At 40.1% G+C, this 12,106-nt stretch overlaps 1 protein-coding gene across 2 annotated transcripts in view; it reads right to left on the reverse strand.

The window, feature by feature from the left end:
- Positions 1–5,836: 5,836 nt before the first annotated feature.
- Positions 5,837–12,106, reverse strand: part of TNNT1 (troponin T1, slow skeletal type) — a 55,807-nt gene continuing 49,537 nt past the window's right edge. For both annotated transcript variants that reach the window (XM_073569896.1, XM_073569897.1), the window contains exons 8-10: positions 9,006–9,096; positions 8,881–8,921; positions 5,837–6,109 (exon numbers count right to left, since the gene is read on the reverse strand). In XM_073569896.1, coding sequence (XP_073425997.1) covers positions 6,064–6,109; positions 8,881–8,921; positions 9,006–9,096 — 178 coding nt within the window. In that variant the 3' untranslated portion in view covers positions 5,837–6,063. The remainder of the gene's footprint in view (positions 6,110–8,880; positions 8,922–9,005; positions 9,097–12,106) is intronic.

Raw genomic sequence — 12,106 nt, forward strand, 5'->3', positions numbered from 1 at the left:
ATTGGAGGACTAATCATAAGTAGGAGTTTTCTCTTGGAGGACTAGTCATATAAAGAAGGGTTTTCTCTTAGTTGGGGGCTAGTCATATAAGGAGGGGTTTTCTCTTAGTTGGGGCTAGTCATAGAGGAGTTTTCTCTTAGTTGTAGGACTTGTCATATAAGGACAAGTTTTCTCTTAGTTGTACGACTAGTCATATAAGGAGGGGATTTCTCTTAGTTGACGGACTAGCCACAAGTAGGAGTTTTTGCTTGGAGGACTAGTCATACAAGGAAGGGTTTTCTCTTAGTTGGGGGCTAGTCATATAAGGAAGGGTTATCTCTTAGTTGGGGGCTAATCATATAAGGAGGGCTTTTCTCTTAGTTGGAGGCTAGTCATATAGAGGAATTTCTCTTAGTTGTAGGACTAGTCATATAAGGAGGGGTTTTCTCTTAGCTGGAGGGCTAGTCATATAGAGGAGTTTTCTCTTAGTTGTAGGACTAGTCATATAAGGACGAGTTTTCTCTTAGTTGTAGGACTAGTCATTTAAGGAGGAGTTTTCTCTTAGTTGAAGGACTAGCCACAAGTAGGAGTTTTCTCTTGGAGGACTAGTCATATAAGGAAGGGTTTTCTCTTAGTTGGGGGCTAGTCATATAAGGTAAGGAGGTGTTTTCTCTTAGTTGGGGGACTAGTCATAAGTAGGAGTTTTCTCTTAGAGGACTAGTCATATAAGGAAGGGTTTTCTCTTAGTTGGGGGCTAGTCATATAAGGAGGGGTTTTCTCTTAGTTGGGGCTAATCATATAAGGAGGGGTTTTCTCTTAGTTGAGGGCGAGTCATATAGAGGAATTACTCTTAGTTGTAGGACTAGTCAGATAAGGAGTAGTTTTCTCTTAGTTGGAGGGCTAGTCATATAAGGAGGGGTTTTCTCTTAGTTGGAGGGCTAGTCATATAACGAGGGTTTTTCTTTGTTGGGGGGCTAGTCATATAAGGGGAGGTTTTCTCTTAGTTGGGGGACTAGTCATATAAGTATGGGGTTTTCTCTTAGTTGGAAGACTAGTCATATAGAGGAGTTTTCTCTTAGAGGACTAGTCATATAAGGAAGGGTTTTCTCTTAGTTGGGGAATTGTCATGTAACGAGGAGTTTTCTCTTCGTTTGAGGACAAGTCATATAGAGGAGTTTTCTCTTAGTTGGGGGGCTAGTCATATAAGGAAGGTTTTTTGCTTAGTTGGAGGACTAGTCATATAAGGAGGGGTGTTCTCTTAGTTGGGGGAGCTAGTCATATAAGGAGGACTTTTCTGTTAGATGGAGGACTAGTCATATAATGAGGGGTTTTCTTTTAATTGGAGAACTAGTCATATAAGGAAAGGTTTTCTCTTAGTTGGAGAACTAGTCATATAGAGGAGTTTTCTCTTAGTTGGAGAACTACTCTTATAAAGAAGGGTTTTCTCTTATTTGGGGGGCTAGTCATATAAGGAGGGGTCTTCTCTTAGTAGAAGAACTAGTCATATAAGGAGGAGTTTCCTCTTAGTTGGAGGACTAGTCATATTAGGAAGGGTTTTCTCTTAGTTGGAGGACTAGTCAAATGGAGGAGTTTTCTCTTAGTTGGAGGACTACTCATATAAGGAGGAGTTTTCTCTTAGTTGGAGGACTAGTCATATAAGGAGGGATTTTCTCTTAGTTGTAGGACTAGTCATTTAAAGAGGGGTTTTCTCTTAGTTGGGGGCTAGTCATATAAGGAAGGCTTTTTGCATATTTGGAGGACTAGTCATATAAAGAGGGGTGTTCTCTTAGTTGGGGGAGCAAGTCATATAAGGAGGAGTTTTCTCTTAGTTGGAGGGCTAGTCATATAAGGAGGGGTTTTCTCTTAGTTGGAGGGCTAGTCATATAACGAGGGTTTTTCTTAGTTGGGGGCTAGTCATATAAGGGGAGGTTTTCTCTTAGTTGGGTGACTAGTCATATAAGTATGGGGTTTTCTCTTAGTTGGAAGACTAGTCATATAGAGGAGTTTTCTCTTAGAGGACTAGTCATATAAGGAAGGGTTTTCTCTTAGTTGGGGAATAGTCATGTAACGAGGAGTTTTCTCTTCGTTTGAGGACAAGTCATATAGAGGAGTTTTCTCTTAGTTGGAGAACTACTCATATGAGGAGAGTTTTTCTTTTAGTTGAAGGACTAGTCATTTAAAGAGGGGTTTTCTCTTAGTTGGGGGGCTAGTCATATAAGGAAGGTTTTTTGCTTAGTTGGAGGACTAGTCATATAAGGAGGGGTGTTCTCTTAGTTGGGGGAGCTAGTCATATAAGGAGGACTTTTCTGTTAGTTGGAGGACTAGTCATATAATGAGGGGTTTTCTTTTAATTGGAGAACTAGTCATATAAGGAAGGGTTTTCTCTTAGTTGGAGAATTAGTCATATAGAGGAGTTTTCTCTTAGTTGGAGAACTACTCTTATAAGGAAGGGTTTTCTCTTATTTGGGGGGCTAGTCATATAAGGAGGGGTCTTCTCTTAGTTGAAGAACTAGTCATATAAGGAGGAGTTTCCTCTTAGTTGGAGGACTAGTCATATTAGGAAGGGTTTTCTCTTAGTTGGAGGACTAGTCATATGGAGGAGTTTTCTCTTAGTTGGAGGACTACTCATATAAGGAGGAGTTTTCTCTTAGTTGGAGGACTAGTCATATAAAGAGGGATTTTCTCTTAGTTGTAGGACTAGTCATTTAAAGAGGGGTTTTCTCTTATTTGGGGGCTAGTCATATAAGGAAGGCTTTTTGCTTAGTTGGAGGACTAGTCATATAAAGAGGGGTGTTCTCTTAGTTGGGGGAGCAAGTCATATAAGGAGGAGTTTTCTGTTAGTTGGAGGACTAGTCATATAAGGAGGGGTTTTCTTTTAATTGGAGAACTAGTCATATAAGGAGGGGTTTTCTCTTAGTTGGAGAACTACTCTTATAAGGAAGGGTTTTCTCTTATTTGGGGGGCTAGTCATATAAGGAGGGGTCTTCTTTTAGTTGAAGAACTAGTCATATAAGGAGGGGTTTTCTCTTAGTTGTAGAACTAGTCTTATAAGGAAGGGTTTTCTCTTATTTGGGGGGCTAGTCATATAAGGAGGGGTCTTCTTTTAGTTGAAGAACTAGTCATATAAGGAGGAGTTTCCTCTTTGTTGGAGGACTAGTCATATTAGGAAGGGTTTTCTCTTAGTTGGAGGACTAGTCATATAGAGGAGTTTTCTCTTAGTTGGAGGACTACTCATATAAGGAGGAGTTTTCTCTTAGTTGGAGGACTAGTCATATAAGGAGGGATTTTCTCTTAGTTGTAGGACTAGTCATATAAGAAGGGGTTTTCTCTTAGTCGAGGGTTAGTCATATAAGGAGGAGCATTCTCTTAGTTTGAGGATAGTCATAGAAGGAGGAGTTTTCTCTTACTTGGTGAACTAGTCATATAAAGAGGAGTTTTCTCTTAGTTGGGGGGCTAGTCATATAAGAAGGAGTGTTCTCTTAGTTGGAGAACTAGTCATATAAGGAGGAGATTTCTTTTAGTTGAAGAACTAGTTATACAAGGAGGGGTTTTCTCTTAGTTGAAGGACTAGCCACAAGTAGGAGTTTTCTCTTGGAGGACTGGTCATATAAGGAAGGGTTTTCTCTTAGTTGGAGACTAGTCATATAAGGAGAGGTTTTCTCTTAGTTGGGGGACTAGTCATAAGTAGGAGTTTTCTCTTACAGGACTAGTCATATAAGGAAGGGTTTTCTCTTAGTTGGGGGCTAGTCATATAAGGAGAGGTTTTCTCTTAGTTGGGGGCTAGTCATATAAGGAGGGGTTTTCTCTTAGTTGGGGACTAGTCATAAGTAAGAGTTTTCTCCTACAGGACTATTCATGCAAAGAAGGGTTTTCTCTTAGTTGAAGGACTAGTTATATGAGGAGGGGTTTTCTCTTAGTTGGAGAACTAGTCATATAGAGGATTTTTCTCTTAGTTGGAGGACTAGTCAGATAAGGAGGGGTTTTCTCTTAGTTGGATGACTAATCATATAAGGAAGGGTTTTCTCTTATTTGCGGGGCTAGTCATATAAGGAGGGGTCTTCTCTTAGTTGAAGAACTAGTCATTTAAGGAGGAGTTTCCTCTTAGTTGGAGGACTAGTCATATTAGGAAGGGTTTTCTCTTAGTTGGAGGACTAGTAATATAGAGGAGTTTTCTCTTAGTTGGAGGACTACTCATATGAGGAGGAGTTTTCTCTTAGTTGGAGGACTAGTCATATAAGGAGGGATTTTCTCTTAGTTGTAGTACTAGTCATATAAGAAGGGGTTTTCTCTTAGTCGGGGGTTAGTCATATAAGGAGGAGCATTCTCTTAGTTTGAGGATAGTCATAGAAGGAGGAGTTTTCTCTTAGTTGGAGACTAATCATATAAGGAGGAGTTTTCTCTTAGTTGGGGGACTAGTCATAAGTAGGAGTTTTCTCTTACAGGACTAGTCATATAAGGAAGGGTTTTCTCTTAGTTGGGGGCTAGTCATATAAGGAGAGGTTTTCTCTTAGTTGGGGGCTAGTCATATAAGGAGGGGTTTTCTCTTAGTTGGGGACTAGTCATAAGTAGGAGTTTTCTCTTACAGGACGATTCATGCAAGGAAGGGTTTTCTCTTAGTTGAAGGACTAGTTATATGAGGAGGGGTTTTCTCTTACTTGGAGGACTAGTCATATATGGAGGAGTTCTCTCTTAGTTGGAGGACTAGTTATATGAGGAGGGGTTTTCTCTTAGTTGGGGACAAGTCATATAAGGAGGGGTTTTCTCTTAGTTGGGGGCTAGTCATATAAGGAGGGGTTTTCTCTTAGTTGGGGGCTAGTCATATAAGGAGGGGTTTTCTCTTAGCTGGGGGACCAGTTATAGGTAGGAGTTTTCTCTTACAGGACTAGTCATTTAAGGAAGGGTTTTCTCTTAGTTAGGGGGCTAGTCATATAAGGAGGAGTTTTCTTTTAGTTGAAGAACTAGTCATACAAGGAGGGGTTTTCTCTTAGTTGGAGGACTTGTCATATAAGGAGTTTTCTAAGATATTAACGATTTCAAAAATGACCCAGATCACAAAAAACACATTCTTTCTGGTTGCACTGTTGTGCTTTTGCAAATGATAGAAGGATATCTAAAGCCTCTATGCTTGTTATAGCACAATCACCTGACCCTTCTGATTGTGGTGGAGCTAGCTGAGTACACCATTTATCCTCCCAATGTGCACCTTTTTATGAGTTCTTATCCAAAGTGACATAGAATGTTCCTAATACATGATTATTACAACGGTGATTCGCGGATGTGAGTAGAGCATAGAGGAGGCACGGAATGGCTTCCAAGAAAGGAAAAGAAAGTGTAAGAAGCTGAACTTCAGGTCGCTTTTGACTCATCTGAACTCATCTGCTTGTGGTTCAGAACACCTAAGCTTGTTGATTGCTCACTGGAAAAGCCAAGGATTTTCATCAGGAAAGGAATTTACCTGTATCATGACTACTCAGTAAAGCCATGCATATCTCACTGATTTTTCTTAAATTTCTCATATTAAATGTTTGCAAATATTATACTTACCCATACCATGCTATTTATGTTCTCACATCACTCACTTTGCTCCTGGGCTCCTGTCCTACAGAGTTTGGAATTTGAGGTCTAGTCCAATTTCCCACGTTGTTCAACCTTATAACGACCCTGTGGTCCTTCACCACAAAAAGTGAATTGAATTTCAGCTCCTGCAATGATTTGGCAACTTCATCTGACCCATCAGTGAGTAGGACGACCACGACTACCATAAATCACTCTTCCGTTTCTCCGATCATTGTGGTAAACCATAAATAGGAGATACATTTTTTTTTTAGACGTGCAAACTTAAGAAATCAGACAGATGTTTTTTGCATGGTTATTTTATTCAGCAAGGGACATTTCTATAGTTATTGGCCTGAAAGTATATAGAAGTCTGCAGACAGTTGCTGACAATGCATTTGGCTCCCATCATACGGGTTACATTTTGCTCAGATGATCGTCTTCTACAGACAGAACATGAAATCTAGAGCACAGGATGTATTCCTGAATATGATAACTTCCAGCGTTGAGCACAATCGATATATTGGACCTTTACTTCCAGCGACCACCTACACGGCCTTTTCCGGCTCCTTTTTTGCTAAGAGAAAAAGAACAAGAAAAAATTATTGGCTGTAGTGCTGTTGATGTGATGGCACCGCTGCAGTCAAACTATAGAGATCAAGGCAAACACAGTGCTAGACCCTGGGAGGCACAGCGCTCTTTGTTTGATTTTAACAATGAACTGTGCCTATAGAAAAAAAACATTTCTAAAAGAAGAAAACCCCTTTAAAAAAAAACAAGATTTAAGATATATATTGACTGTAGCCTATGTTCTTTATGGGGTTACCAATTTCTGGATCAACACATAGTTATGGTTCCGTGCAGATTAGATAAAATTTGGCTGATCCGGAAGATTTCCATGGCATCTAATATGTATGGGGGCCTTCCAATTCTAGTGAGACAGATGATGCTTAAGGAGTAAAAACGATCAGGCAGATTTAATGATTCCCCCCTCCCTATTAAAAACATATCAATGATCAGATGAGCGTGCATGTGTGTGGGGATATAGAGTGTGGTGTAGTAACCACTGAGTCCGCTAGGGGGCGCTGTGTGGATGTCCCAGGAGAAAGGATGAATGGCAGAATACAGAATGGCCGTTATGTATCCCAAAGTGGGTGGCTTTGGGATGGAGACTTATGTGTTGTTCAGCAATGATACTGCTGAGGTGTTGCTTCAATGTATAAGGGAGAAGTCTCCAGGTAACTACAGAGATGGGCGGGCCTGGTTACCTACAAACCCACCCAGGGGTGTGTTTAAGAGTGTCATAATAAAGTATATGTGTGGCTGTGTGTAATAGGGCCTTTAGTGAGGTCATAGCCATGTGATCACCTGTGGGTGTGGTTATGGACCATATAAGGTACCTGAGGTCCGGTCACATGAGAGAGAGTGCATGGATCTGATTGGGCCATGTGGAAGGTCCCGGCAGGCCTAGGTAGAGGAAGGTGTGCTACCTTCCTGAAGACCATGTGCTGAGGCTGCTGACCCAGGGAAGCCTATGTATATTGACTGTATGTGAGGAGGGATGAGCCTCCTATGTTTTGCTGAGGCTCCAGGACTGAGCCTGAAGTAATGGACGTTTATGCTTGCTTTCGCCTGAGCTAAAGGCTATTCCTTATGTTATGTGCTGGTTTATGGGTTATGGAGCAATAAACCCTATGAACTTTTAAAGGAACGTGCCTCCTGATTGTCTCCCTTTGCTCCTGAGCGAGTTGAATCCCTACAAGAGAGAGATGTTGACTGAACAAGCTATCTAAGTGTTTTCTTTTAAATGTCAATAAAAAATGTAATTTGCAAAAATAAAATTTAGTTAAATTCCTTGTAAAAATCCCTGAGCTCCCCTGATTCTGCTGCTCTTTCCCGTTTTGCTCTGCATTGCTCCATTGTAGAGATTTTCACATTTGTTGCTTCTGGAGTGCAGTATATGACATCTCTGCTGGTAGTGCAACTGGGCGTTTCTTCAGAGTCTTCTCTGGGGGGGTGTGTTTTCACCCCTCCCTCTCAAATGTTACCAATCACATCTTTGAGATGCTGCCGAGCTGTGATTGGCAGTGTCTGAAGGAGGGAGAGATGAAAGCCTATGCAATCAAAGAAAACTCTGAAGAAACGTCCTGTTACTCTACAAGCAGAGATTTCACATACTGCGGTTCAACAGCAACAAATGTGAATATCTCTGCAGTGGAAAAATGCACAACAAAATGGAAAAAAGTGACAGAATCAGGAGAGCGCATGCATTTTTACAAAGAATTTAACTCCATTTTTTTAACATGTGAAAGGTTATCTTAAATTATATAGAAAAAGAAAAACCTGTGAGTTGATTGACAATCAGAGAACGTTAATAGGGGTATAAATGCAAGGTGAAAAGTAGATGACATTCATCCATAAAAATATTCTCCTGTCTTTTGTAGCTGCTAACAACAGCACCAATAAATGAGTAAGTTCACAAATAATAATATCTATATTCCTCACATATAATATCAGATGGTCGCAGCATCCACCCCGGTGTGTAGTAGAGAACAACATTCACATATGTCAGTAATTATAGGGCAGATCTACTGACATGGAACATCGTGATAAGACCGTGGTCGTGTTCTTTGGCCTCAGGATCCTGTATTGGTCAACATCTTATCAGTTTGGTTTCATATTGATAAAATGCAGGAATTCCCAAGTCCCATGCAAATTGCCGCAGTTTTGGGGGCTGTAAACTTTGCACAATGTCCACTTCTTTATTACATTGCATCTCTGCACTTATAACATGCTACATTATTTATTACTGCTGTTTATTTGTGTTTAGGTAGATTCTTGTATCACCCTTAAAATGAAAATTCTGTATGGTGGAATGTAATGGAGGAGAGTGGTTGCTGCCCCAAAGACTGCAAGTGAGCAACTGCAGGAAGAATATAGCATCATTTTCTCCCTGTAGCTGCTGCTCCAGTAAAGCAGCATCTTATTGGCAAATTTGGATTCTCATCATTTAAACACCATTTACCTGCTAATTACCAGTAAGTTTGCAGGTACTGGTAATTAGTGGTTTTCTTTATTTGGTACATCCCTTTTAAAGCCCAACAGTATGACAGCCGGGGCAGAGTCAAAGCCCCGTCCCCACCTCCTGCTGTCCGTTTGGTGTCTTTGCAGCTAGAGATGGATTACACTTAACAACAGGCAGTGAACAGAGAGTTTCACAGTAGGGTGTCACCTAATTTTCAAATACATTTTACACAACAATATTTTTTTTAAATATAGGTATTTATAATTTGACTATTTTTCAAATGCGATCAATTTGTGTAAAATTCCAGGGAAGTAGATACTTACAATTTCTGTGCGTGGCTTATACGGTTGTATAGGACATTAATCTAAAAGAAAAGTAGTGAGAATTGTAGAATTATATAGAGACATACCTGTATATGTGTTCTGCATGTGTCGCCTCTATACAATACCTCATATTTTTGCGTTTTCATTTTCTCCATGAGATCAAACTTTTCGGACTCCAGCTGATGCATCCAGTCTGTGAGCTCTTTAGCTTTCTCCCTGTTGACAATAAATGACACATTGACCCATTATTATTAGGGATTTCTATAGCGGCAGGTTTCCATATAAGTTTTGAAGAAAGAATACTTTGAAGGTCCAGCCTTGAACCATTGCCGGAGATAAGACTAGTCCAGGCTCTGCCCCCAGGCCGGCTATTCCCACCGCTGCTGCGGGTGATGGACGGGGAGAGATCTGTCTCTAGCAGCGTTGGGAAGAGCCAGCCAGTTGCAGAGCTGGACTAGTCTTCAAGGTATATTTTCCAGTGATAGTCAGATCTTCAAAGTATATTGTCTCTGAAACACCGCAGTGTTTCAAAAATACTATATATGGCTACGATCATGCTGCTTGGACAGCATGAATCATTCGACAGGTTCCCTATAAAGGCCATGAAAACCTTTGACATAGAAAAAATGATTTTCACTTATTTTAATGATTTCCTTTAGTTAATAAAATTGCAATACTTTTCATTGTGTTTTCCTTTATTCATTTTTAGACTCTCTGATATGCATTTTGCAGCATGATCCATGTGTTAGACTTTTATCCTGTAAGAGTGTCCCTCCCTGTAATACATGCTGGAGGTGAGCTTTGAATTTCCCTCCCAGTAATGTAGGCTGGATTTGAGCTTGGTGTCTATCCAGGATGCTGCTGTTTGCTTGCTTTAGTCGATTAGGTTCATGTACAACCCCCTCCCTCTGGTTAACTGTAACACTGAGAAAAGAAAGGGAGGAGCAGAGAAAACCATCAGGACCAGGAGCTCTGACAAATCTGTATGTTTTTTGCAGAGCGCTCAGCTTTATAAAGGAGTTAGGGTAAGTTCACACTGGGCATTTTTGCTGCGTTTTTTTAATGCTAATTTTCAGCTGCTTTTTACAGTACCAGCAACGCAGAAATCTCATGCACACACATTGTTTTTTTTTGTCATCAGGATTTTGTGCTTTGAATAACTTGATCTCAAGTGCAGAACACATATTCTTTGTGGCAATGAGTCCTGGTATATCATCAGGATACTAAGGGGAAAATTCCCTATGGAGCTCCCTAATAACTAGAAAACACAAAAAACGGAGCCAAAAGTCCATGAACATGACAACAAGTCAATATAAAACTTGCTTTTATTGATGCAAAAAATCATTTAAAAGTTATCACAAAGTATTACAAACAAAGACAAAGCAATTTGACACAGGTCAGAATGCACCAAAGTTTGGAATGAAAGACGTGCTGCAAAATGAGCACCAAAACACCAGGGTAAGGCCAACGTATTACCCTGAAGGCCTCACATATACATCCAAAAAATTGTATAATGCATCCTAAAAGGACAGTAGCATTAATAGCCCAAATGAATGGGAAAAGTATCATGGGATCAAGTCCCTCCTCCACCTTCTAAACCCCCACATATATAGCCAAATGTAGCGATGGTTATATTATAACAAGGTGTGTCCATATCTAACCCAAGAGGGAGGGGAGAGGGAAGTCAATAGTTAACAGAATGTTTCAGCCATTACCCGTGCTGGTGTCCATGTGCTAGCGCTGAAACCTTCTTGTCACCGTCCAGGTTGAAAACTATTTCTCCCCCACACATGGATTATGGCATGGGACAGAACGACGGAGAGGTGAGGGATATTGTTGTTTTATTATTTTTGGCTTATTACAGGAGAACAAGGGCTTCGGTGCACTTAGGCGAGTTTGTAAGTATGGTTTAATTAAGATTATTAAAGGAGTCTGTGTAATTTTTTCAATTAAAGCACTTTATTCTTGATGTGTGTGTTTATATACAATGTGACTATGGGGTTAGTAATGAGGGCATCTTATTGACGCCTCTCCATTATTAACCTCGGGGCTTGATGTCACCTGACAATACAAAGGTGACATCAAGCCCACAAATATGAACCCCACTTGCCACCGCTACAGGGCAAGTGGGAAGAGCGAGGCTAAGTGCCAGAATTGTCTCATCTTATAGATGCGCCTTTTCTAGGGCTGCTGAGAGCTGATATTTTTATCCTGGGGGGTATCCATGGCATCTTCCTAGGCTATTAATATCAGCCTGCAGCTGGTTATCAAAAATAGGGGGGGCACTATGTCACTTTTTGGGGGGGTCCCCCATTTTAATAACCAGTAAAAGGCTAAGTATACAGTTGTGAGCTGATATTAACAGTCTGGGAAGCTCCATGGGTATTACCCCCTTCCCAGGCTATAAACATCTGCCCCCAGCCGTCGGCTTTCTCTCTGCTGGATAAGAAAATTACGCGGGAGCCCAAGCCATTTTTTTCAGAAAAATAATCTTTTATTAATTAAATACATGTACAATAATTTGCACACACACTGTACTAATTGGATTTGTTAAGATATCTATATATCTACCTATTCTATAAGAATTTTCTGTGTGTAATCCATCTCTTTTATCCTATTGGCTCCTACAGTGATTTTACACCATGCGGCTCATGAATTGCCAGCTTTTCTTCCATCTATCTATCTAGCTGTGTAATATATATACCTACAGCTCTGGCAAAAATTAAGAGACCACCACATCAAAACCCTGTTATGGGCATTCTCCAGACCTGAACCAGATTGAAAACTTCTGGAATGTAATCAAGAGGATGATAGATATTCACAAGCCCTCAAACAAAGAACTGCTTACATTTTTGCGCCAAAAGCAGTGTGAAAGACTGGTGGAAAGCATGCCAAGATGCATGAAAGCTGTTTTTAGAAATCATGGTTATTCCAGAAAATATTGATTTCTGCACTCTTCCTGAGTTAAAACATTAGCATTGTTGTTTCTAAATTATTAGGAACTTGTTTTCTTTGCATTATTTGAGGTCTGAAAGCACTTTTTTTTAATTTTGATCATTTCTCCTTTTCAGAAAAAAAACAAAACAAAATGTATTGCTTGGAAATTCGGAGACATGCTGTCAGAAGTTTATAGACTAAAAGAACAATTTACATTTTACTCAAAAATATACCTATAAAGAGAAAAATCAGACAAACTGAACATTTGGAAGTGGTCTCTTAAATTTTG

Source organism: Dendrobates tinctorius, unplaced genomic scaffold (assembly GCF_039654945.1).
Source record: "Dendrobates tinctorius isolate UK_male_01 unplaced genomic scaffold, ASM3965494v1 ptg000028l, whole genome shotgun sequence".
Lineage (NCBI taxonomy): Eukaryota > Metazoa > Chordata > Amphibia > Anura > Dendrobatidae > Dendrobates > Dendrobates tinctorius.